The following is a 26557-nucleotide window of genomic DNA, read 5'->3' as shown; positions in this document are numbered from 1 at the left end:
ATTACGAATTTCTTCTGCAGCAACACATAAAATGTTAAACAGTTTCCTCGAATGGTTGTAACAACGTCTGTACTTGCATTATTAATTTGTTAAGGTATTGTTCACATTCTCATTCTAAAATAATAATCCTATTAAAAAATGTTTATTCTTCTTTAAAGAAAATGCTGTCTCAAATGTTATTCTTTCAAAAAATTTTGACAGACTTGGAAGAAAGAGTTAATTTATATATAGAGACAGAAACTTATCTTAAATTTTAAAATATATTTTAAATTTCTTTAATGCATATAATGCGCGTGTGAGTATGAAAGTTCAATTTGTTTTTCTAAATATGATAAATATTATTTTTTAAAAGCTTAATGACAATAATAATCAACGGCAAGACGTTTGTGTGTGATAAAAAATTTACAACATAAAAATACACAAATTTATATAATTAAATGTAAAATATGTCCGTTTAATTAATAATATTCACGATGTTTAGAAATACAAATTGGATTTTCATATTCACACGCGTGTGGCCGGGGCGTATTAAAAAAAGAGGTGTGGCCTCGGGGGATTAATGATGCAAAAGCATGCAGACGTTGTTATAATCGTTCAAGAAAACTGTTCAATATTTTATGTGATTGTTGCAGAAGAAATTCGTAATGTCGGCGAATAAATTATACGCTAGTGTTTCTAGAGAAAATCGTAGTATTTTAAGACTACATGTTGTGGATCATATTGCTGATCACTCGTTTGCAGATTGAAAATGTTAAACGTAATCTTGCATTTGAAGTCACGCTTATAACAGATAAATAAAAATCTTGTCTGTATTTCACATCACACTTGTGAAAGTTAAGCGTGTAATAAATCTGCAAAAAAAATGTAAACGTGCAAAAAAACTTGTCAATAATATCACACACACACGCACACACAGTAGAAAATGTAAATAATTGATTTCTTTATTATTACATTTGAATATTAAAATTATTTTGTACCATTTGCTTCTTCACACTTATATGTATGTAATTAATAACAATATGTTAATGACAAATAATAAATTACAAGGGCGTATTCTAGTTTGAAAGATCTTCTCCGAAAAATCGATTTTCTCTAGATTTTTTTTAAAACTGTGAATATACATTAATTTAGGTGTGCTTTATGCGTGGTATAAATTTCAGTACCTCTTACGATATTAAAAATCGAGATATTGAGCTTCAAAGTTTCAACTTTTAACATGGAATTCCTATTTCGAGCTATTGTGTAATATAGACATAATAAATTGTGAAAAAAGTTTTCTCTAAATGTTTTTGAAAAATTAGTATATAATCCATAACAATAGAAATAATATGCGATAAGTGTCAATAACCTTGCGGTACGCGTTTTCGAGAAATACGTAAAGTAATATGTAAAGTACGCGATTTGATGAATTTTTCGCTCGGTTCAGGAATGACAGAAGAGGAGAGGCGTCAGTTATTACTTGGCAACGCCGCATGAGTTCTCACGCGTGAAGTTAACTTTTTATTTTTTAGTTGTTATATGTAATATTTTGTATATAAACAATGAAGGGTCAAAGCACATAACATGGCGTAGCGATATACGACGGTCGTAGTACCCGACCTGACAGATCAGGATACGCCAAAGTTTGTGCGTTACTTACGTCCACGACTACGACTGTCATATGTGCTTTGGCCCTAACTTTAGTAAAATAAATTTTTCTTTTTAGGCATGAATACAAGTTGAGCACGACTGGAGCCGGGGAAGGTTTTTAAAAATAGGTATTTTTCAGGATTTTTTAATTAGGTGAACGAAGAAAGCGAATAACGTTAAACTTTGCATGTTCTTTTAATCTTATTTTAAGAATATATTTTTATTTTTTAAGTAAGAAAAATATTCTTATCTATGTTATATCTTGATCACTAAAAGACGTAAATAAGAGATGAAGTAAATGATTCTAGCTGTTCTAAATATCAGAAATGTAAAAACCAAAAACTTTCTTATTAAAAATAAGTGATGGCTATCGTCTGAACTAGAATAAACATTGTTTATTAGTTTTTTTTTAAATAAAATACTAATAAAATTTTGAAAAAAATTATATTTTTAATAAAAAAGTCGCTTTTACACACACAAAATAGAAATATTGATTTAATTCTAGTTCAGACAATAGCCACACTTCTGCAGAATTAGAAATTTTAGAGAAAGAAAATTTTAGCTTTTTGTGTTTCAGATACCTAGAACAGCTAGAATTATTTACTATCCGTCTGTCATTTATAGTGACAAGGATATAACAGAAAAGAAGAGCATTTTTGTTACTTAAATAAAAATAAAATTTTAAAATAAGGTAAAGAGAACATGCAAAGTTTAACGTTATTCACTTTTTTTGTTTCCCTATAAAAAATTCCTGAAAAATATCTATTTTAAAGATATTTTAAATCAGAATACCCCCGTTAATAATTGTTTACATTCTTTTCCTGACGGAAGAGATTTTATCACCTCTCAATATAAATATAACATTTATCTTGTCATGGTTTTATTTGATTACTCCGGCGATTTTATATTTGTGATTCAATTAGATTTTATTGTTTATTTTGTTTATATTATTAGGAAATTGTTTAATGTTTTAGTCTAGTAGACTAATGTTTAATGTTTTAGTATGTTAACTGAAACATTATCATGTTTTAATATTTATATCTTCTTCTTTTATATTCATAGTAATCCGTCCCGAAGAAGACTAAAATTATAATAAGTACAGTCGAAATGTTATCCACGTGTATTGTTTATTTAATAAAATGTTTTTATTTTTATCCAATATCTTTTTGTTGTTGCTTGTAATTTAGCCGTAATTTGGCCAATTAAACATGCATAGGTAAAATAAATTTAATGAGAGTAAAAGAACATTATAAACTACAATTATTTCTTATAGTTAATAATATAATTATTGGTATGCATTTAAATATTACACGTAAATATTATTATGCTAAAGTAAAGGTTTTTAATGTAAGACTTTTTTAGATAGAAAAGCATATGTATAGAACCGTGATTTTTATACATTACATTTGCGAATTTTAATTTTTAAGTTTATAAATATTTATTTAATTAATTATATTTGCAATCTTTATATATTTATAAACTTCTAATATATATACATATATATATTTATTTATAAATATAAAAAATAAAATTTGTAAATATAAACGCAAATGTAACGTATAGCGCATCGTCAATTTGCCAACTCGAGACTCGGCACTCGGCGAGACACGAGACACGAGACGCGAAACCCGAAATGCGTGGCATTGTGGTATAGCCGGCGCGTGCTAACGGCAACGCCGCGCCGGCAATGTCCCAGCTCAAGAGAAAAAGAGACAGCAGATCGTATGTCTGTCCTTCTCTCCCCGCTCGAAGCTTGCCGAGTGCCGAGCGTACACGAACAGAAGAGGGGCTTGCGCGACCAGCATATCCCCTCCATCTGAGTAGTTCGGACACAAACCATAGCACAGACACGAACCATGTGTGTACCGTTACCGAGCGTAACGATGTAGTTGACGTCCACTTTCTCAGGCGGCGCGTCAGTATACGTCCGCTGGAACGGAATGATCCCGGTGGCCGCTCTCAGGTTTCTCTCTGGTTATGCTTTGCTTGCTCAGTTGATTGGCGACGTTGCCGCGCTTTCACGAGCCATCGAGATAAGGTGCGATTTCATTGACGCTAGAAACCAGCGGCAGCGTCAAGAAAATGTAGTGGGGGAAGAAGTTCAGACCGTCTCAGCTTTTTAGCGTACCGCAAAATTCAACGGAACTTCTTCCCCCACTACATTTTCTTGACGCTGCCGCTGGTTTCTAGCGCAATAAAATCGCACCTATACATTCGTGCCGACAGCACAATTATTTCAAGTTATAATTTATTTCTTTAAAACGGTGTAGTGAAGACAATTGAACTTGGCAGATATTTTCATCTATTCGTATACTAAATGTACAAAAAAAATTCAAAATATTGGTAGCGCTCCTTCAACATTTTTTTAGCTGTTTTATCCGTCAAAATCGTCTCTTCCCATAAGAATACGTGTAAAATCAGTGAAAATTAAAATCGTTATATCTCAGCAACTGTTGAGTGGATTCGTTTTTACTTTTTTTTTTTAGCACATCAGGAAGACTAAAAGAACATTCTCACAAATTTTTATCCACTTGGTAGCGCTTTGAAAATATGTCCGATACATCCTTAATATGTCTATATTGGTTCTGATTACGCTCAATCGTAAAATAGCAATCAAAATCTTAACATTTTTTATTGTTTTTATTAACGTTTTTGAACCATGTTGAACCGGAATTTAAAATGTATAACTGAGAATTATCACTGTGGAACGAATATAATTCTAACCGTTTGCATCGGGTTTAATGCAAATATCTCTATTCAATCCTATAGCTTTCATTAAAGTCAATTGGTTTTAGCTGAGTTTAATCATAAAATGCCATTAAAAAGGATCTGGTTCTTAATAATTTTTATAGCGTTTTCGAACTATGTTAAATCAGATTTTATTATATTTGACTGAAAATTATCCCCCGGTCACCCATCCGAGTAGTAACTGCGCTCAACGTTGCTTGACATTAAATGGACTAGTGGGAACCCTCTGACTCTAATAATTCCTTTTTGCTTATACTCGTATATAACACATGTTTATAGTGTTCAAAAATCTTGTAATAATATTAGTCTAAGCGATGGGGAGTTTTAGACGGAATTAAGTCAGGAAGTGTTAAAAATGGATAAAGCTGTAGATTTTTGTGACCCTAAAAACATATTAAATTTGCAACCTCGACATTTTTCCGCAGGTGCCGTCATCTTGAAATAATGACGCAGAAAACCGGTTTTTTGCGAATATTCCGTTTTCACTTAAATTTAAAGCATAAGTATCTCATACAAAGTTGTAAAGCAAAATTTCCTACAACACTTTTTTCTTAGATAAATAGTTTACGAGTTATAGCAGAGGAAAACAAAGAGCTTTTTTGCAGTTTATGAAAATAATGGATTTTCTCTGGATTTCAAAGATTAATTATTATCGTTATTATATTATTATTATATTATTATATATGTAAGTACGTATAATATATCATTAGTATATTATATTATGCATACATATACACACACATACACACACACATATGTACATAGATCCATACTTTAGGTCCATTTTAAATTAGCGCCATTTGTAGTAAAATCTTCCTAGAGGAACGAACCTGGAAGCAATCAAAAGCTGAGAGTTTAAGCTTTAAAATGCTTTTTTAAACATCGCTCTGCAATTATTTTTCACGAAGATACGTAATTGGGGGGAAATTCACAGCCGGCATTGGTGTACAAAATTTCGGCAGTGGACTGAAAAAAGTAAGCAGTGGCCTATAATATTGACGGCATTGTCGTCAATGGTTGGGGAGTGGTAATAATGACATGTGGCAGTGGCAGTGCAGGAGGTATTGCATAGCATTGCTAAGGCAGTGTCCGAATTTTATCCGGCATTGACTCGGCAGTACGGCAGTGGACGCCCCCTACGTTTTTTTAGAAAATACATATATCCGAATACCTAATAGATAGCACTATGTTGACTACATCTTAAACAACGTTATATTTCCAAAATGTTTTTACGCTATCTTAAAGCAACAAAATAGCAACAAATTCTGGTATAAACGTTTATTCGATTTGAGCACTCTATATATTTTTTTTTTGCATGGGAGGCCAGCTTGACACAGATTCTAGCCCCACCACATACTAAAAAACTCATAGAGTGCTCAAATAAAAAAAAAAAACAATACACCAAAATTTGTTGCTTTTTTGTTGCTTTAAGATAGCGTAAACAAGTTTTTGAAATATAAGGTTCTGTAAACAATGCCACTAATAAATACTGCATCTTCGACCGTTATCTACGACTTTGATGGCTAAAAACTAAGTAAAAAAACTTGTTGCTCAGCTCTTTTTGGTCTTAAAATATTCTATGGACCGTGCCCTATCAAAATATGCAACTTACGATTTTGTTGCTCGCCCCTAACTGCAAATAAACAAATTATTTATCTCCTCGTCGATCGTTATCTACGACTTCGATGGCTAAAAACTAAGTAAAGGAATTTGTTGCTCGGGTCTTTTTGTTATTTAAATATTCTATGGAACGTGCCCTACCAGAATATGCAACTTACGATTTTGTTGCTCACCCCTAACTGCAAATAAACAAATTATTTATCTCCGCGTCGACCGTTATCTACAACTTCGATGGCTAAAAACTAAGTAAAAGAACTTGTTGTTTAGCTCTTTTTTGTCTTAAAATATTCTATGGACCGTGCCCTATCAGAATATGCAACTTACGATTTTGTTGCTCGCCCCTAACTGCAAATAAACAAATTATTTATTTCCGCGTCGGCCGTTATCTCGTTATCTACGACTGTGATGGCTAAAAACTAACAATAAGTAAAAGATTCTTTTACTTTATAGTTTTAAGACCAAAAAGAGCCGATCAACAGATTCCTTTACTTAGTTTTTAGCCATCAAAGTCGCAGATAACGGTCGACGCGGAGATAAATAATTTGTTTACTTGCAGTTAGGGGCGAGCAACAAAATCGTAAGTTGCATATTCTAATAGGGCACGGTCCATAGAATACTTTAAAACCAAAAAGAGCCAAGCAACAAATTCTTTTACTTAGTTTTTAGCCATCGAAGTTGTAGATAAAGGTCGAAGATGCAGTATTTATTAGTGGCATTGTTTATAGAACCTTATATTTTGAAAATTTGTTTACGCTATCTTAAAGCAACAAATTTTGGTGTATTGTTTTTTTAAATTTGAGCACTCTATATGTGTTTTTTAGTATGTGGTGGGGCTAGAATCTCTGTGTCAAGCTGACCTCTCACCATGCGAAAAAAAATATATAAAGTGCTCAAATCGAATAAATGTTTATACCAGAATTTGTTACTATTTTGTTGCTTTAAGATAGTGTAAAAATATTTTGGAAATATAATGTTGTTTAAAATGTAGTCAATATAGTGCTGTCTGTTAAGTATTCGGATATACTTACGTAGGGGAGACCGGGGCTAACTCGACACAATTTTTTTAAAGGCAATTTTCAACAATTAATTAAAATTTTCAAACAAATTTAATGGTACACATTTAAAGAGCGTTCCTTCAGGTACAAAATTGCTTAAGAAAATTTTGCTGTACGTCGCTTAGTTTTGCCCGAAAGCTCGATGAAAGAGTAGACCATTTTCGAGAGATCAAAAAAATTACTTTTCACTATCAAAAACGCTTATGTCGCGTTAAAAATTACACTATAACTCAGAATGTTACCAAATTCCGTTGATAATACTGGCACATAAAGACGCATTTACAATAGGAAAGGCAAGTTTCTACGATAGATTTAAATTGCCAAAAAGCCTAGTGTCAAGTTTGCCCCGGTGTCGAGTTAGCCCCGGTCTCCCCTACCGTATTTTCTAAAAAAACGTTATATTTCAAAAATGTTTTTACGCTATCTTGGAGCAACAAAAAAGCAACAAATTCTGGTGTATTTGTTTTTTGGATTTGAGCACTCTATATAGGTTTTTTATTATGACGACAAGCTGCCCCCCCCCCCATTTCGATCGCCGTTTCCTGCTAAACGGCTTGAGCAACAAAATCCGGACTAGAGCAACAGCACATAAATAGCACTAAATTTTTTAATAAGTGCGGATTTTTTTGCAATAGTGGGGGGGTTAACTTGATAGAGGTGGCATTGACGTATAATAATGGGCAGTACGCGACAGTGTTCATAATTGCATGGCATTGCCTTAATTTTATATTATTTATATATAGGATTGACGGCATTGTAGGTATTGACTAAGCATTGTCGGCAGTGTACGAAAATGTCGGCAGTGTTTTACAGCAATGCCAAAAATCGGCATTGGTGTACAAAATTTTGGGTTGTGAATTCCCCCCCATACGTAATTAAATGACGTAAAATCACTTAAATTGGTTTTACGCCATTTAATTACGTATCCTCGTAAAAAGTGATCGCAGAGCGATGTTTAAAAAAACATTTTAAAGCTTAGATTCTCAGCTTTCGATTGCTTCTAGACTCGTTCCTCTGCGAAGATTGTACTACAAATGGCGCTAATTTAAAACAGACCTTGCAAAGTTGCAAAAAAATTTCAACTTTGATGGCCTGTACGGGGAGAACAAAATTTTTTCTCGCAAATCTTATTGACTGTATCGTAAAGGTAAACATTTCCTCTTTAAAATACTTTTTCAAACATTGCTCTGCGATTATTTTTCACAAAGATACGTAATTAAAGACGTAAAACCACTTAAATTGGTTACGTCATCTGAGCTCAATTATAGAATAATTTTATCTGAAAGTAAATGAATATCGGCATGCATAAGCCAGGTAAAATATTCTTTAGAATACCATCCTATTCAAGCCAACATTCAGGTATGCGAAAGGTCTGCCGTCCCCTCTGTCCTCTCTCCTCTCCCCTCGTGTACGTGTGTACGTGTGTGCGCATGCGCGTGCGCGTGTACGTGTACGTGCGCGTGCGCGTGTGCGTGTGTATATATAATATAATATAGTAATATGATATATTATACGTGTATATATATATATATATATATATATATATATATATATATATATACATATATAATGATATAATAGTATAATAACAATAATAATCAATAATCTTTCCAGGGAAAATCCAGCATTTTTACAAATTGTAAAAAAGCTCTCCGCTTTCCTCTGCTATAACTTGTAAACTATTTATCTGAGAAAAAAGTGTTGTAGGAAATTTTGCTTTACAACTTTGTATGAGATACTTATGCTTTAAGTGGAAACGGAATATTTGCAAAAAACTGGTTTTCTGCGTCATTATTTCAAGATGACGGCGCTGGCAGAAAAATGTCAAGATTGCTAATTTAATGGCTGCGTTCTGCCAATACTCCGCTAGCCTAGCAATCGTGAACAGTCGTACGTTTCCTTTCCTTTTAATCCATTGGGTCAAAGGAGAGGAAACGAGCGAAAACGAGCGACTGCTCACGATTGTTAGGCTAGCGGAGTATCGGCAGAACGTAGCCAATATGTTTTTAGGGGACACAAAAATCTACAACTTCACCAATTTTTAACACTTCCTGACTTAAATTTTATGTAGACTCTTTTTTTCTCCCTGTCGTCTGGACTATACAATATTAACTGGCAAATATCAAAAACATTGTAACACAAATTTTGATATATGTACATTGTTGGAAAACGGCTTAATATCGGTGTCTCCATCTTATTATTGTTTAGTGTGCTATTGCGATAAATATTACCACATATCTCGGTGGTCGAATTGGTACGACGCTCTACACGGAATGAGGGAGGTTCCAGGTTCGAACCCTGGCTGAGGTAATATTTTTCGCAATAAATTTAATAATTTAATTTAATTTAAATTAATTTAAAAATGAAATGCTCATATATATATATATATATATATATATAAGATTAATGTTGCGCCGAGCTTAAGTAGACGGTAAGGTGATTGGTCGTTTGAGATACTGGTGTGCGCCGTAGCGCTCTGCGCATGAAAAAACGCCCGGATTGGCGTAGAGTGAGGAAGACGAGTCAGTCGATGCACAGACGTTGGATTGAGTAGGCGTCTTGTTGCATCTTGTCGTGGAATAAAATACCCTTTCCATATTTATCTCAAGTTATTGTCTCTCACCTATCTACATCCATTCCTGACATCTCCCCGTGTAACTCGCGGTCAGTGCCGGTAAAATCGGTGCGTCAACAAAACTATAACTTTTACAGTTCAGAAGTGGGATATTCATCGTGTGCCGCCATTATCGTAGAACGATTCGGCTTGCTACCGATTTCCCTGTTTCTTTCTCTCCTCATTCCTTTGCTCGGACAAGTAATAAATACAGCGTGCAAGGCTGTAATCAACATTCGGATACGGTAGTTCCGGCCAGTTATCCCGTGAAAAATATCGGGTCAACGATCGTTATCGTAATCGCGATATTCGAGTGAGAGACATCATTCCATCGTAACGACATTAAAAACATTAGAATTGATATTGTGGATCGGCGACCAGCGATATTGGTCCGCCACGCTACAAATAGACACTTTTTCGCGAGTGAGAAATTACTACGTCTCGAACATTCTCGAACGGTTTCCCCGCCATTTTGGGTGCGGCGTTCTACCGCCATCTTAGCGTGGTCGAACGTTCTCGAGCAGTCTCCCGCCATTTTGTGGTGCTGTGTTGCCGCCATTCTGAATGCGCTATGGAGCGACAACGACTGCAAGATACGGCCATTGGTGAGCTTCAGAAAGAAGCCCGGAAATATGGGCTAAATCCTCCGGGTGATACGTTGCGTTGTATAGATATGATCATGTCTCATTTGGAGAGACAAGCCTCGTCTGATCTTTTAGAACAAAAAAGAGAAACGCGTGCAGCCGCTAAAAGTAAGGCGATGCAGTCAACAGTCGCAGCGACGACGCCGACAGGATCATCCGATCTGTCTCAAATCTGTGCCTGGATGGCAGAACAAATGCGTATCCAGCAGGAGGATAAGCAAGAACAAAGGCGTATCCAGCAAGAACAAATGCGTATCCAGCAGGAGGATAAGCAGGAACAAAGGCGTATCCAGCAAGAACAAATGCGTATCCAGCAGGAAGATAAGCAAGAACAAAGGCGTTTCCAGCAAGAGCAAATGCGTATCCAACAAGAAGATAAGCAAGAACAGAGGCGTATCCAGCAAGAGGATAAGCAAGAACAAAGGCGTGTCCAGCAAGAATTTCAACAAGAACAAGCTCGAAACCAACAGGAACAGCAGCGTCAAAATCAGGCTATGATGCAGCAGATGATCGAGTTAATGAACTTGTCTCGCGAGGACTCTCAAAATAGAGTGCGTAATGTATCAAGTGAAGACAATGTTATACGTGCGGATTCCGATGTATCAGTTATGCGTCGCCAGCCGATTTCGTCGGTGGCAACCGCACACGCTGTTAAATTGTTGACGACCCAAATTCCTGAGTTTGCCGGAACAGAAGACGAAAAAATCGAAACATGGATAGCAACGGGAGAGAGAATTGCTCAAATCCATGCAGTTTCGGAAGACGTGTTATTTTTGGCAGCTTCTAGTAAACTCGTCAAAAATGCCAAAAGATGGTTTGATCTTAACGTAACAACGTTGATTGAATCGTGGCAGATATTTAAGGAAGCCATAATACGCCGATTTAAACGAAAGATATTGTTTCACGTCGCCATGCAAAAAGTTGAGGCGAGAAAATGGAATTTTCAAAAAGAACAATTCCAAGATTACGCTATGGACAAATTAGTGATGATAAAAAATTTAAATTTGCCAGAAGAAGATGCCATTCATCTACTGATCAACGGTATTGGGAGCCGGTCATTGAAGGAAACAGCGGCTGTAATTAATAGTAAATCCATTGATGAATTCCTGGAGGAGATGCATCGAATAACGTCAATGTCAGCCGAGCCTACTCGCAAGGGTTTTCATCAAGATAACAAACAAGAAAAAACAGAGAATAACAGTGGCTCAGTGTCCAAGGACAATTCAGTGGTAAAAACAGACAAAGATGTGTTTTGTGTTTACTGCAAGGCGAAAGGACATGTCCGCGCCGACTGTTATAAATTGAAAAGGAAGGAGCAATCACCTCCTATGATAACTGCCAAGCCAGCGCCAGTGGTATCTGCGGTGGATGAAGACATTCAGGAGATGGAGATTGCAGCGGTTAATGAAGATTCCGGTAGGAAATTAGAAATTTCCAATTCGCGTATTATTGTAACATCGATAAATAAAATTGCATGTAAATTGATTGCATTGATGGACACCGGAAGTCCTGTATCTTTTATTAAATCTTCGATTCTCGCAAGATTTCCAGATATTAGTATAGAAAAAGATAAAAAGGTAAAACAATATAAAGCAGTGAATAATATTGGTATTAACGTATTAGGATCTGCCCAAACAGTGATTTCTCTAGAGTTGTTACCGAATTTAAATGCTTCAATTTCTTTTTTGGTATTGCATGATGACTCATTTTTGTCGGATTTGATTATTGGTTTAGATTTTCTTGAGGAGAATAATATTACAGTTACATACAAACCATCTGGCGTTGAATTAAATAATCGCGTTCAATTATTTCAGGAGATAGCTTCTACAGAAGTTGTTGAAGATGAATCTGAAGATGTGCTGTCATTATTACAAGATATTGATATTGATTTTGATGAATCGTATAAGCAAGAATTAATTTCGATGATGCAAGAGGTTGAGAGTTCGGATATACCATTGATTGAAGATAATTATTCAATAAAAGTTTCCCTTAAGGATGATTCCGTTTTTGCATATGCTCCCAGACGATTTGCTTGGTCTGAAAGAGAGCAACTTGGAAAAATCACTGATGATTTATTGCGTCGTGGTATTATTAAGCGTAGTAATTCCCCGTATTGCGCGCGTGTAGTATTAGTGCGTAAAAAAGACGGATCTTTACGAATGTGTATTGATTTGTGCCCGCTCAATCAAAGAGTAAATAAGCAATGTTTTCCTTTTCCGGTAATAGAGGATTGCATAGCGCGTATTGGTAATAGAAAGGTATTTACGACATTAGATTTAAAAGATGCCTTTCACCAAATTAAAGTTCATCCTGAACATACGAAATACTTTGCTTTTGCGACTCCGGATGGTCAATTTGAACAATTGTATATGCCGTTCGGATGGTGTGAATCAGCGGCAGAATTTCAAAAACGTTTATCGCAACTATTAGAAAAATTAATCAGGCTGAATATGCTTATCGTATATATGGATGATGTAATTATTCCTTCCGATACACCAGAAGAAAATATTAGTGTCCTAAAAGAAGTTCTTATAATTTTTAAAAGTTATGGTTTTAAATTAAATTTAAAAAAGTGTAACTTCTTGAAGATATCAGTCGAATATTTAGGATATGTTATATCCCCGAAAGGGATAACTATTAGTTTCCGACATACGGAGGCGGTTAGGAATTTTCCTGAACCTAAAAAAGTTGTTGAAGTGCAAAGGTTTTTGGGTTTAACTAATTACTTTAGAAAATTTGTAAAGGATTACGCTGTTAAGGCTAAGCCATCGCAAAAGCTTTTGCACAAGAACGTAGAGTTTGAATTCGATAAAGAATGTCATAATGCTTTCGAGTTATTGAAACAGGATTTAACGTCGTACCCTGTTTTACAAATATATAATCCGAAGGCAGAAACGCAACTTCATACGGATGCGAGTGCCATTGCAATAGCAGCCATTTTATTGCAGAAGCAAGAAAATAGTCAATGGGCTCCGGTAGCCTATTTCAGTCAGTCAACTAACAAGGCTGAAGCTAATTATCATAGCTTTGAATTAGAGATGTTGGCCATGGTAAAAGCAGTGGAACGATGGCATATATATCTGTATGGAATCGAATTTGTAATAATAACGGATTGCAATGCACTGGTGTTTGCAATGAAGAAAGCAAATATTAATCCAAGAATTGCTTGATGGTCTCTCCGTTTACAAGAATACAATTTTGGAATTTTACATCGAGAAGGTAAACGGATGGCTCATGTGGATGCATTAAGTAGGGCTGTTGCGTATATAGAACCAATGCCTCTTGAAAGAGAGCTAGAATATAAGCAGTTGCGTGATGTTCGATTAAAGGATATTGCGGAAAAATTACAGTTTGAGGATAATGAAAAATTTACGTTGATTTACGTTGATAGATGGACTTGTCTTTCGTAAAGGAAAGGATAAACTTAGATTCGTAATTCCAGAAGTTATGATAAATAACATTATTCGGGTATATCATGACGATATGGCGCATTGTGGCGTCGAGAAAACCTTCCAAGGTATATACGTAAATTATTGGTATTCTTCTTTACGAAAGAAAGTAGTGGATTATATAGATAACTGTCTGACTTGTTTAATGACAAATGCATCTGTTAATACTCGAGAAGGCGAATTACAAATAGTGGATAACCCTGAATCCCCGTGTCAAATTTGGCATACGGACCATTTTGGCCCGATCTCAGAGTCAGTCGAGGGATTCAAACATATTTTATTAATAATAGATGCGTTTACGCGATTTACTTGGTTGTTTCCAGTTAAGTCTACTAGTTCAAAAAAAACTATCAAACATTTGGAAGGGTTGTTTAACACATTTGGAAGTCCAAGTATTTTAGTGTCGGATAGAGGTACAGCATTTACTTCGAATGAATTTTTAGAATTTATGCAAGTTCGTAATATCAATTGATAGCACATAAAAAGCACATAATTCTAGCATATTGAGTTTTTTATTTTATATGTAATTTTAATGAGTGGGGGTGCTAGCTTACGTTAAGCCAGCACCCCTACTTTCAATTGCGATTTCCCGCAAAACCGCTCGAGCACAAAAATCGTGAATAGAGCACATAATTAGCACATAAAGAGCACTTATTTTCTGTATATGTGTTATTCCGATTTTTTGTAGGGGGGGTGCTAACTTAACAGACATAAATTTTTATACGCTATTGACTTGATTCTATCCTCCACTAGCTTTAGTTTTAACGGTGCGATTTATGAGCAGATTTTCGGTAGTCCTATGGGGTCTCCTTTATCCCCAGACGTCTCTGACATTGTAATGGATGATCTGGAGACGCACTGCCTGAACTTGCTAGATTTTGATATCCCGATACTTTTCAGATATGTTGATGACATCTTCGCTGTTGTCCCTAAACTTAAAGTTGACACAATATTAAGAGCTTTTAATAACTATTACCCCAGATTGAAATTCACTTATGAAACGGAAAAGGACGAGTCATTTAATTTTCTTGACACAACGGTGATCCGGAATGGCAATACTCTGATAACGAACTGGTACAGGAAAACCTACGTTTTCTGGACAGTATACAAATTTTTACTCAAATCATCCGTTAAAATACAAAATAAACACCATCACAAGCCTAGTTGATCGCGCTATTTAACTCTCTGACAAAAAATTCCATAATTCTAACATCAAAACTGTTAAAGATATCTTGACCAACAACTGTTTTCCAAAGTCAGTCATTAATAAATACATTGCCAAAAGATTAAATCACCTTAAAACACGAAATAACACGTCCACCGATAATAGTAAAATAATTTTCGATCCTAAGAATAGTATACCGTTACCATGTGTGAAAGATCTGAGTGATAAGTCGAGATTTAAAGAAAGTTAATATCATATCAATACTCTATATACGGTCCCTAAAAAACTCGACTGTATAATAAAAAGAGGGAAAGACAGGATAGATGATCGCAATCAAACTGAATTAGTGTATAAAATAAATTGCAAAGATTGTAATGCCGCATATATCGGGCAGACAAAACGGCACTTATGCACGCGTCTCAGGGAGCACCAAAACGTCATAAAAAAGGACGTCAGCAATCATTCCGTGGTTAGCTGTCACAGAACATCATATGGACATGACTTCGATTGGAAAAAACCAGTAATTTTACATAAGGAGAAACAGACTAATAAGAAGAGGGAAATAGCGGAAATGTTTTTTATATAAAGAAATTCAGTAATAACATAAATTTACAAAGAGACACAGAGAAGCTCAACGCTCTCTACGAACGAATTATAGAAGAGACACAATTTCCTACTTCTTATTCTGTTCTCCCCTCCTAATCGCTGTAAGCAATAGTGTTTTGTTATTCTCCGTGTCCGCACATTAGCAGTAACATCTCCGACCGAACAAGTTCATTTGACGACTGAACGACCGAATATGCCGTGTCAACGTTCAGTTATACATTGCAATTCTCAACAAACAAATTGTGTAAGCGCTTAATTTATATTAATTGTGGACTACACGTGTTACATGTCGTAATTTTTATTCATTAGTTTTAGATGTGGCGTAGCAGGCATTATGCCTAACTAATTAATAATTTTGTATCTTTGACGCTTGAAAAGGACCTAAACCCAAGGTCGAAACGTAGCGTTCTGTTAAATAAAGTTGACCAGTTGGGTCAAATTAAGTACGTATACCAAAGTTGAATTTTTTCACTTACTGGCAATATAATTATCAAATTTTGCTGTTTTTAATTGTTTGTTATATTGTTGGCAAGTTACGAATGTACTTTAGGTGAACTTAACAAATTTAAAATGTAAAATTATTAAAAATAATTTATTAAATATGTTAAAGTAACACAATTTAAACGTATTTATTAAATGTGTTAAAATTTATTTCCTTTCTGTTAAAATATTTTAACATATACTCAGTTTAACGAGACATTGAGAGTAAATCAGACAAAAACTCGTCCGTCTCACGCAGGTCTCCTCCCACGGAAAGCCGAGAAAGCCCTCCTCCACACTGCCGTGCCGTATACGACCGCGCTACGCTCTCCCCACTTTGCCTACCCATACAGCACAAAATGTTTTCAAAAAATATTTTTGGATATTTCTGTAAAAATATTGCAAGAAACATTTTAAAATTCGTACGAATAAACCGGGCATTCTAAAATTGTTTTAGGAATATTTTGAAATGATTTAAAAACCTTCTGTGGTAACATTTTTAACAATATTTTAAGAATCTTTTAAAAATATTTATAAAAATGCTCTTCTTTATTACTCAGACAATATTTTCTTAAATATTTGAAATATATTTTTGAAATATTAATTTAAATCTACATATTTATAAAAAAAAAAATAGATTTATATCGACAGCAATTGGCAAAAAAAACTTCACAACGTTTCAACCCAGAATTCGGGTCCTTATCAAGTGATCTAACAAAACGAACTGGTTGTTGATCGTGTGGAGAAATCCATCGTTGTTGTGAGACGTCATTGTTTAGGTCGATGATGTGTAAATACCAAAAAGTAAGTGTTTGTTCCGCCAATAATGTTTAACCAAAAATAATATATTTATATCGACAGCAATTGGCAAAATATACAAAAAAAACTTCACGACGTTTCAACCCAAGATTCGGGTCCTTATCAACCTTTATGAAAAAGTACACTCAATTTTGATGGTTAACACTCAAATTTGAGTGTTAATTCTCAAATTTGGGCGTAAGTTTAGTGTTTGTCATCAAAGTTAAGTGTCAACATTTAAATTTAGGTGTAGATTGAGTGTTGACCATTAAGGTTTAGGTAAGTTGTAAGCATGCTATTCTTCATGTGGCGGACATAGAAACATTTAAAAAATATTTTTGTGAATTATTTTAATCTTCCTAAAAAATATTTTAAAAATATTTTAAAAATATTTTGTGCTGTATGAATACCTATGCGCAGAACCACTTTCAATCTCTCGTTGAACAAAGTATATAGTATCAGTGTTACCATTTAACACATCCATGTTATGTTAAATTAACACAAAAATTTGAGTGGACCGTTTGGGACATGTGATTTATGTTATATTTAACACTTCCAACAGTGTATAATGAATATTAATGTGATTTTAGCATTCTTGGCTATCTGGATAGGTGTGCAATGGGATTTACTGGAAATTCTCAATAATATAGTCTAGATTCTTGGATGTTTTAACGGTATCATTGTTTAGGGAGTTTTACAGGGATTTCCCAATAGACTGCTCTATACATTTCTACAGTTTTTAAAAAGAACTGACGTTTTGTGGTTTTTAACGGGATTCCTAATAAACTATTCTATGTTTCTTTAGGCTTTAATGGGAACTTGTTTGTATTGATGTTAAATGGATATTCTGAATACATGTTCTATGTATTTTGAATAGTATTAACAGGAACATACATATATCTATTAGTATTTATTGGACACTTAAAGTAGGGTATTCTATAGATTTTTATAGGTAATAGATACTTATAGGTATTAATAGGTAATACTTCTATAAGTACAAATAGTTGTTCAATGGGATTTACTGGGAATTCGCAAGAACGCAGGTCTGTAGGTTCCTGAATGTTTTAACGGAAACCATAGTTTTTAAGGAGTTTTACAGAGATTTCTTAATAGACTGTTCTATATATTTTTATAGGTTTTAAAAAGAACTGATGTCTTGTGATTTTCAGTGTAAATTACTAATAAACTATTCCATATGTTTCAAGGTTTTAATGGAAACTTGTCTCTGTTGGGATTAAATTGATATTTTTAATAAGTGTTTTATACATATATTTCGAATAGTATTAACAGGAATATATGTGTATTAGTATTTATCAGAAATTTACAATAGGGTGTATTCTATAGATTTCTGTAGGTATTAATATGTGTGGAGTTGGCAGATCGGTCGTCGAGAGAGAGAGAGAGAGAGAGAGACAGCGCTTGTGCGATCGGAGAGAGACGAGAGAGTGAGTGTGCGTGATTGGTCACTTGAGATGCGACAGTCGCCGAGTGTATGTGATTGGTCGCTTGAGATGCGACAGTCGCCGTGTGTGTGTGTGTGTGTGTGTGTGTGTGTGTGTAAGGATCGAGCAGAGCGAGTCAGAGACGTGCAAGCATGCGAGCGTGTGTTATAACGACCAAGAGAGACTTGTACCATTAACATAAAAGAATATATATCCGTTTGTGAACTATTTTGTGTGCTGTTTGGTGTCCCATCTAACATACTCGGAATTGTCGATCCTACATATGTACCTACTGTAGAAATCTATATAGAACACCCTATTGTAAATTCCCGATAAATACTAATACATGTATGTTCCTGTTAATACTATTCAAAATATATAGAACATTCATTGGAAATACCTATTTAATCCTAATAGAGAGACAAGTTTCCATTAAAACCTTAAAAAACATATAGAATGGTTTATTAGTAATTTACATTGAAAACCACAAGACCAGTTCTTTTTAAAACCTTTAGAAATGTAGAGAACAGTCTATTAAGAAATTCCTGTAAAACTCCTTAAAAATTATGGTTCCTGTTAAAACATTGAGGAATCTATAGACTTGCGTTATTGCGAATTCCCAATAAATCCCATTGGACACTTATTAATACTTATAGAAGTATTACTTATTAATATCTACAGAAATCTATAGAACACCCCTTGTAAATTTCTGATAAATACTAATATGTTCGTGTTAATACCAATCGAAATATATTAAACATTTATTTGAAAATTTCCATTTAATTCCAATAGGGACAAGTTCCCATTAAAACCTTAAGAAATATATACGAATATAATAGTCTATTGGGAATATTTTTAAATTTCCATTAAAATACAGTAGACATTTTATTTCCAAATAAAATAAACAGAAACTTATAGATTATTTTTTGAAATTTGTCATAAAAACCAGTAGAAAACAGGTGCTATTCAAAATGATACGAATTATTAAAATCTGTTCAGAAATTTCTTCTTATAACTTATTAATACCAGCTTATTCTGACTGTTTGATTGAATCTGTTTATATCTAATAGTTTCGTTTTTTATTATTCTGACTAGGCCAATGGAATGTCATAAAACCTTTAAAATTTTATTGAAATTAATATGATATTAATTGGATTTAATCAAACTTTTTCAGCAGGGTAAGAAGAAAATAACATTGTGGCGACCTACACCACCTATAAAACGCATTAACGCATTTGACGACGGTAGTTCGCAACAACGCCGGTAAGTGGCGCATGATGGTAAGAAGAGCTATCTCGTATTTAAAATACATCCAGCAGTATATATAAGCAGACCTCCTTGTGAGGTAAAAACCAGATTCGGTTTTAAAACCTCATTATCATTAATAACAGTTATTTTTGAATAATATATTTTTCTTTATTGAATTATGTATAGTGCTTTGATGCGAGTAATTTATCTTTGTCTTACACTATGTAATCTTAATTCAAGATTTACATGTCAAAAATAAAGATATTCTCTAAATAAGAATGTTTTTTTCTTCTGTGATAGCTGTACTGGAATATATATGCTCACAGCAATGCTTAGAATGCCGGGCACAAAGAAAAAAAGAGATAGGTTGCTTAACGTCCGTTTCTTTCTCTGTCTGGACACTGAGCAACTTATCCTCTTTTTCTTTGTGCCCAGCCTCTAAACATTGCAGTGAGCATTCCAATATAGTACAGAGTTCACTTTGTCCAATTAGGCTTCTCGATCAATGAGCGTAGGTGCACTTTTGATATGCGCTGCCATAATAATATGCATTAAATGCGAATATAATGGGGGACAAATACGCGCATTAAATGTGTATTTACGACCCGCATTTAATGCAAAGTTTAATGTACAAGCGCATTATACGCGCATTGGCGCTCCCTGGGTTTATACGTGTAGTTTTAATAGCTATAGTTCTATGTTACAGAATGGGGCATTTAAACTGAGACGCCTAAATATCTAAAAAATAAAGAAAAAATAAAAAACAACTGTGCCGCAAACAACAACGTAGAACTACGTTAATTGTCACTATTTCATGTTAAAGTATTCAACGAAGGAGAGTAGACGTAGGGCTACGTCAACTGTCTTTCGCTGAATATTATAACATGAAATAGTGACAGTTGACGTATAAGCCTTACGTCTACTTTCCTTCGTTGAATACTTTAATATGAAATAGTGACAGTTGACGTAGTTCTACGTTGTTGTTTGCGGCACAGTTGTTACTGTACCTTTTTTTTCAAATATATGTATAATTTTTTTCTAATTTTACCTTAGGCTTTCTCATATAGGAAGGTTTTTAAGTGAAACAGCAACTTATAGATATAATCATTTATTCAGATGGAAATAAAGGCGATACGTTTGAATATATACACATATACACATATACATGTACAAATATACACATATAAGTACATATATGTCCTTAGGACGAGCGTGGCCTAGTAGACAGCGCACTAGTCTATTGAACCAAAGGTCCCGGGTTCGATTCCCGGTAGAGCTAGAAAAATTTTATTCGCTCGTTCTCCTCTCGGAAGGCAATGGCAAACCACCGAGAGTATGTCTTGCCACGAAAACTTCTTTAAAAATTGCCGTTCGAAATCGGCGTTAAACTGTAGGTTCCATATACAATGTGTATAAATCCACGTGCGCAACACATGTATATGAAGAGAAATCACCACGCTCGGGCACGAGTAATAGGACTGAGTATACAAGTACATATACACAAACATATACAATAGTAATTTTAAATTGATTTTTGCAGCATTTCTAAATTTTTATCTAAAACTTGCTTCCTGGTCATTTTTTTTGCTCATAAAGTTTTATCTATGAGAAATTTGCCAAATTATTAGCATATAATAGATTGGCTTCCTCATTGAGGAAACTTTATAAGCATAAGCGAAGTAAAATGATGAGGAAGCAATCTGCAAATTTCTAAAGTAAACACTTTTTTTATTATATTTGTAAATTTATAATAAAAAACATTGTATATGAAATAGAGGTAGAAAACTTCATACACTTTTAAAGCAGAAATCGGTAAGCTTTTCCCACAGATCATCAGAAAATTCAATATCAACCTTCCTTTAATGATGCTCTATATAAGATTACATATTGTTGCGCCCGTGCTGGACACCACAAATATATAACTTATACTTTTTTTAGGCATAAATCGGAAAACCAATTCACCGATCGACGCCAAATTAAATACTAACCTTCCTTTAACGATACTTTATCCGTAAAAAAAAATTTTTTTCAGATATAAATATTTTTTATAAATAAAACTAAAAAAATGTTTTACTCTATCCATCAAAAATTTATGAAATAAGAGTAGAAAACTTCACCTATCCTTGTCAAATTCAATACCAACCTTTTTTTAATAAAACTCTATATAAAATTACATGTATACCATATACACTTTGAAAGCAAAAATCGGTTATTCTTTCAACGATCTTCGCCAAATTCAATACCAACCTTTCTTTAATGATAATCTATCCATCAAAAAATTCAGCTCAATATCACAAAATGTACGGAAATTAGAACAAACACGAAGGTTTGTTAAAACAGAAATCGGTAACCCCTTCACCAATCATCACCATATTCAATATCAACGGGGATATTGTTATTTCCGGGGCCTCTCAATTTGATAGGTTTATTTGATAGATCTTTCACTGAGAAAAAGAATGCCGCAAATCACAATGCGCTACGATGCATACTTTTCGAGATATCAATTTTTAAATGTAATAATAACAATATTGGGTAATTGTGTACATGGAGGGAGTCACCTTGGATGACCTTGATATTTTAACATGTTGTCAAGGTCACCCTCCTAAGTGACCTTCAGAACGTTTCAGCCCGCGTTCGTTGTTTATTCAGAAGTTATTAACAAAAAAAGTTTGAGAAATGTAGCAGTTATTTTGAGTATTAAAAGGCATAAATGACTAATATATATGTTAAAATAGTACATGCATGAACAAAGAAAAGTTATTTAAAGCAGCAAATCGTTGTTTTCGGCTCCTCCATTCACGAGTCCACGTGTTTTCTGCGAAATTATTGTACCAGTTGTCACATGGGTTCGTGGCGTGCTTTACGAGCTCGTTTATATATATATACATAATGAAACATATTATATATTCTCTATTAATTTCCCGAATACACATATTTTATGTCATCTAGTAATACATAAAATGGGTCTCCTCCAATTCTTTTTATTGTATATCGCCACAAATATTCACACAGATGATCGACTAACTTATCTTGTTTAATACCACCTCTACTTAAACGCTCGTAAAGCACGCCACGAACTCATGTGACAACTCGTCTCGTGAAAAGTGTATGCGTGGAGGCAGTAGGTTCCGCCCCTCCTGCGGGAACTCCACTATTGTTAAACTAGACACATAGTGTGCCTTCGAAGTACATGCGTGGACTTTCCACTGCTTTAAAATTTCCATTCACTGCTTTAAATAACTTTCCTTTGTTCATACATGTACTATTTCCACATATATATTAGTCATTTATGCCTTTTAATACTCAAAATAACTGCTACATTTCTCAAATTTTTTTTAAATAACTTCTGAATAAACAACGAGCGCGGGCTGAAACCTTCTGAAGGTCACTCAAGAGGGTGACCTTGAAAACATACTAAAATATCAAGGTCATCCAAGGTGACCCCCTCCATGTACACAATTACCCAATGTTGCTATTATTACATTTAAAAATCGATATTTTAAAAACTATGCATCGTAGCGCATTATGATTCGCGGCATTCTTTTTCTCAGCGAAAAATCTATCAAATACACTTATCAAATTGAGGGGCCCCAGAAATAACATTCTTCCCATACCAACTTTTTTCTTTAATGACACTCTATCCATAAAAACAAATTTCAGCTTAATTGATATCACAAAAATGTTTCAGACAAAAGTTATAAGATTTAAGAAGGCATTCAACAGCAGTATTAGTTTGACCATAAGTGGTGTTGTCAAAGTCAAGTTTAGGTCATCTTTATTTTTTAAAATAGAAACCGCTATTTTTTATTGTATCACTCTTCTACTAATAAATTTGAACAATTTTTTTAATATTTAGCTTACGATATCTGGATAATTGCATGTTTGTTTGTCGAAGAGAAAATAGTAGACTTTTCGACTTGATTTGGTTTCAAGATCATTGCTGTTGCAATAGTATCCAAATTTTTTTTAAATATTTGTGAATACATGAAAGTTCCAAGGAGATGCACAAATAATAATATTTCCTTGAATATCTCAAAAAGTATTAGGCAAATACAAAAATGTTTGAAAAAAAGTTGTTCAAATTTATAAGTAGAAAAAGATGTTACAATAAAAAAATAGAGGTTTTCATAAAAATAAAGTTGACCTTAACCTGACTTTGGCAACGCCACTTATGGTCAAACTAATACTGCTATTGAAAAATGCATCTTTTTAAACCTTATAACTTTTGTCTGAAACATTTCTTTCTATTTTGCTTTATTTCTTAGATATTTAGGCGTCTCAATTTAAATGCTCCTGTATGTATATAAAATGATGATACTATATATTTTTTGCATTTCTTAAGATAATTATGAAACTTCTATGTACCCTTTTAGTTTTTTGTTTTACGAATATTTTATAATATTAAGTATTATTTAATAAATATAAAGAGAGAATACCAGCAGCCATCTTTCTAATTGTCGTAAATGTATTTTGTTTTCTACATTATTAAAAATTATTCTATTTTCTACATCAGCGCTGTAAATCTGTATTCAATAAATCGTGGCATGCAATTTTTAAACCACTTTAAAGAAAATATCGATTCTAGTAGTTTGAAAGATATGGATTCTATCAGTTTCAAAATGCAATTAATTCAAATGAGCTACTTCAATAGCGATTAACTTACTGGTTTCAGTAGAAAAATACAGCGTTCTCTTAGAACCAACCAAAACAGCGTCGTTCAAATTTGTCGCTTCCAGTAATAGCAAACCACCTACGTCTAGGTCGAAAGTCGAGGCCACTTTTTCGAGCTCGTGATACGTGAAAGCGGACGCCAACAGATTATTGGAAATTACCTGATAATCCACGTCCAGTTGGTATATTTCTGAAAACACCGAATTAAAATCAGCAGAAAGTAAGCTCGATCTAAAAATTTAAAAATATTGATTTCTATGTGAATTAATTTGTAAAATACAAAAGAAACGAGAAAGAGAAATGACACAAAATTTACGCAAAAATAAATGTGCGTAAAATTAAAGTTACGTTCAAAAAATATGAAATGTATTATTTACATTAATAAAATTAAAAAAAATTTAAATTTTTTAATTAAGGTGATGCTGGAGTCTTTTGTATAACCGACAAAATTACCATTTTCTATGTTATCGACCTATATCTGTCTTATAGACAAGGATATAGACAAGGATAGCGCCTACATTGCACGCATGCACACATACGCACGAATCGTCATACACACTGTACTCTTATATTAGACTTCTAATCTCGATTTAGAGGGTTCATCAATGTTTTTCTTGTTGTGCAATTCAGGGAAACTCGTTTTCACGTTTGTACCAATGGTATATCTTTTATATCCCTTATGAAAAAATACACTCAACTTTGATGGTTAACAACCAAATTTGAGTGTTAACACTAAACTTACGCTCAAATTTGAGAGTTAACACTCAAATTTGGGCGTAATAAGTTTAGTGTTTGTCATCAAAGTTAAGTGTCAACACTTAAATTTAGGTGTAGATTGAGTGTTGACCATTGAGGTTTAGGTAAGTTGTGAGTTTAATCCTCAATGATGGGTGTATATTGGAAGTTTATTCTCAATGATAAGTGTAGGTTGGGAATTAAGCCTCAATGTTTAGTGTAGATTGGAGATTGATCCTCATCGTTGGATGTTGGTTTGGTGTTAACAGGGTGTTAACCTTTAATGTTCTATGTCGATTTAATCAGTGTCGTCATGACCCCTTTATCGTTGGGTGTCATTTAAATGTTATTGTGTTAATCTTCGTTAAGTGTCAATTGTATGTATGTATTGTTTATTGACTCCCCTCAGAGTTGCAAGGCGTTTTGAAAAGACGTTCCCAACCCTTTACAACATACACAAATATCTTACAACCATCAAATAACCCATATGGCGTTTTTTAGGGACGTACCCAACCCTTTACAAAATACAATCCCCTTATACCCGACCTGGCCGCGTGCGACCCTTTACATCCTGGTACCCTCCCACCCACTCGGACCCTGCCTCTCCTTTCCTCCTCCTGGCCGCTTCTTCCACCCTCTTTCCGTGCTCTAACTCCTCAGCTCTCCGCCTCCTCACCGCTTCCGCCTCTGCAACACAGGGATGACCTCCTCCCTTTCCCCTTCGCTTCCTTCTCTTTTCCCCCTTTCTTTAACCTCCGGCCCTCCCTACCCTTACTTCTCTTCCCATTTCCCTTCATCCTCGTTCCACACAATCTCCTTTTCTACCACCCAAATTCTCCTGTTTTCGACTCTAGTTCCTCTCCTCCCTTGCCTTTTCAAGTAACCTCCACCTCGCTTTTCTCTCTTCCATAGTCAAGTCCTCGTTTACGCCTATACCCCACCTCTGCCTGAATTCTCCATACCTTCCTAACAGAACCGCTCTCTCCTTCTCATCCTCCATCTCCACTATCAGTACCTCCCTTCCTCCCTCCACTCTCCTTTCCCACACCCTTCTAATCTTCGGTACTTTACTCAACACCTTCTCTGCCACCCTTTCCATCAGACCCCTCCTTTCTTTTGCGTCCCTCCCATCCAACCCCCTCCATACGACATTTCTCTTCTTTCTCTCTCTTTGCTCCCTCTCCTCCTCCAACCTCTTCACCCTCTCATTCAGCCTCCTTGTCTTCTCCCTCTCTTTGCTCTAACTTCTCTCTGCCTCCTTCTGCGACCCTCCCCCTCTCCTCTTACATTCTATCCTCCCCACTTCCTCCATCTCCTTCCATCTCTGTTCATCCCCCCGGTCAGCCCCCTCTCGCCCCCGCCGCCCTTACTCTTCTTCTTGCCTCCTCCTCCACCCATCTTCCGATCCTCTCCCCTCTGTCCCATACTATCCTCCTCTCTTCTTCTCCGCCTTCTTTAACCCTCTTTGAGGCGTTCTTTTCTTCTGCTGCACCTTCCTCCGCCTTTTCATCTCTTAATCCTGCGACCTCTCTTCTCATCGCCTCCTTCCACCGCTCCGCCTCACTACTCTTTTCTTCTTCCGTCTTGCTTCCCGGCTCGCTCCTTTCACCCGTACTCTCCAACCCTCTCTCCTCGGTACTCCCGGCTCCTTCT

The 26557-nt window shown here is 34.8% G+C and overlaps 1 protein-coding gene across 1 annotated transcript in view; it reads right to left on the bottom strand.

Moving 5' to 3' along the window:
• Nucleotides 1–26003, bottom strand: part of LOC112468008 — a 32861-nt gene extending 6858 nt beyond the window's left edge. The window contains exons 1-2 of the mRNA XM_025036997.1: nucleotides 25789–26003; nucleotides 24162–24400 (exon numbers count right to left, since the gene is read on the bottom strand). Of these exons, the coding sequence (XP_024892765.1) occupies nucleotides 24162–24400; nucleotides 25789–26003 (454 nt within the window). The remainder of the gene's footprint in view (nucleotides 1–24161; nucleotides 24401–25788) is intronic.
• Between the last annotated feature and the right edge of the window lie 554 nt (nucleotides 26004–26557).

The sequence above is a fragment of the Temnothorax curvispinosus genome, unplaced genomic scaffold (genome assembly GCF_003070985.1).
Source record: "Temnothorax curvispinosus isolate PA1 unplaced genomic scaffold, ASM307098v1 QBEX01017985.1, whole genome shotgun sequence".
Lineage (NCBI taxonomy): Eukaryota > Metazoa > Arthropoda > Insecta > Hymenoptera > Formicidae > Temnothorax > Temnothorax curvispinosus.
The sequence above is the reverse complement of the archived record's forward strand: the minus strand, read 5'-3'. Positions and strand labels throughout refer to the sequence as shown.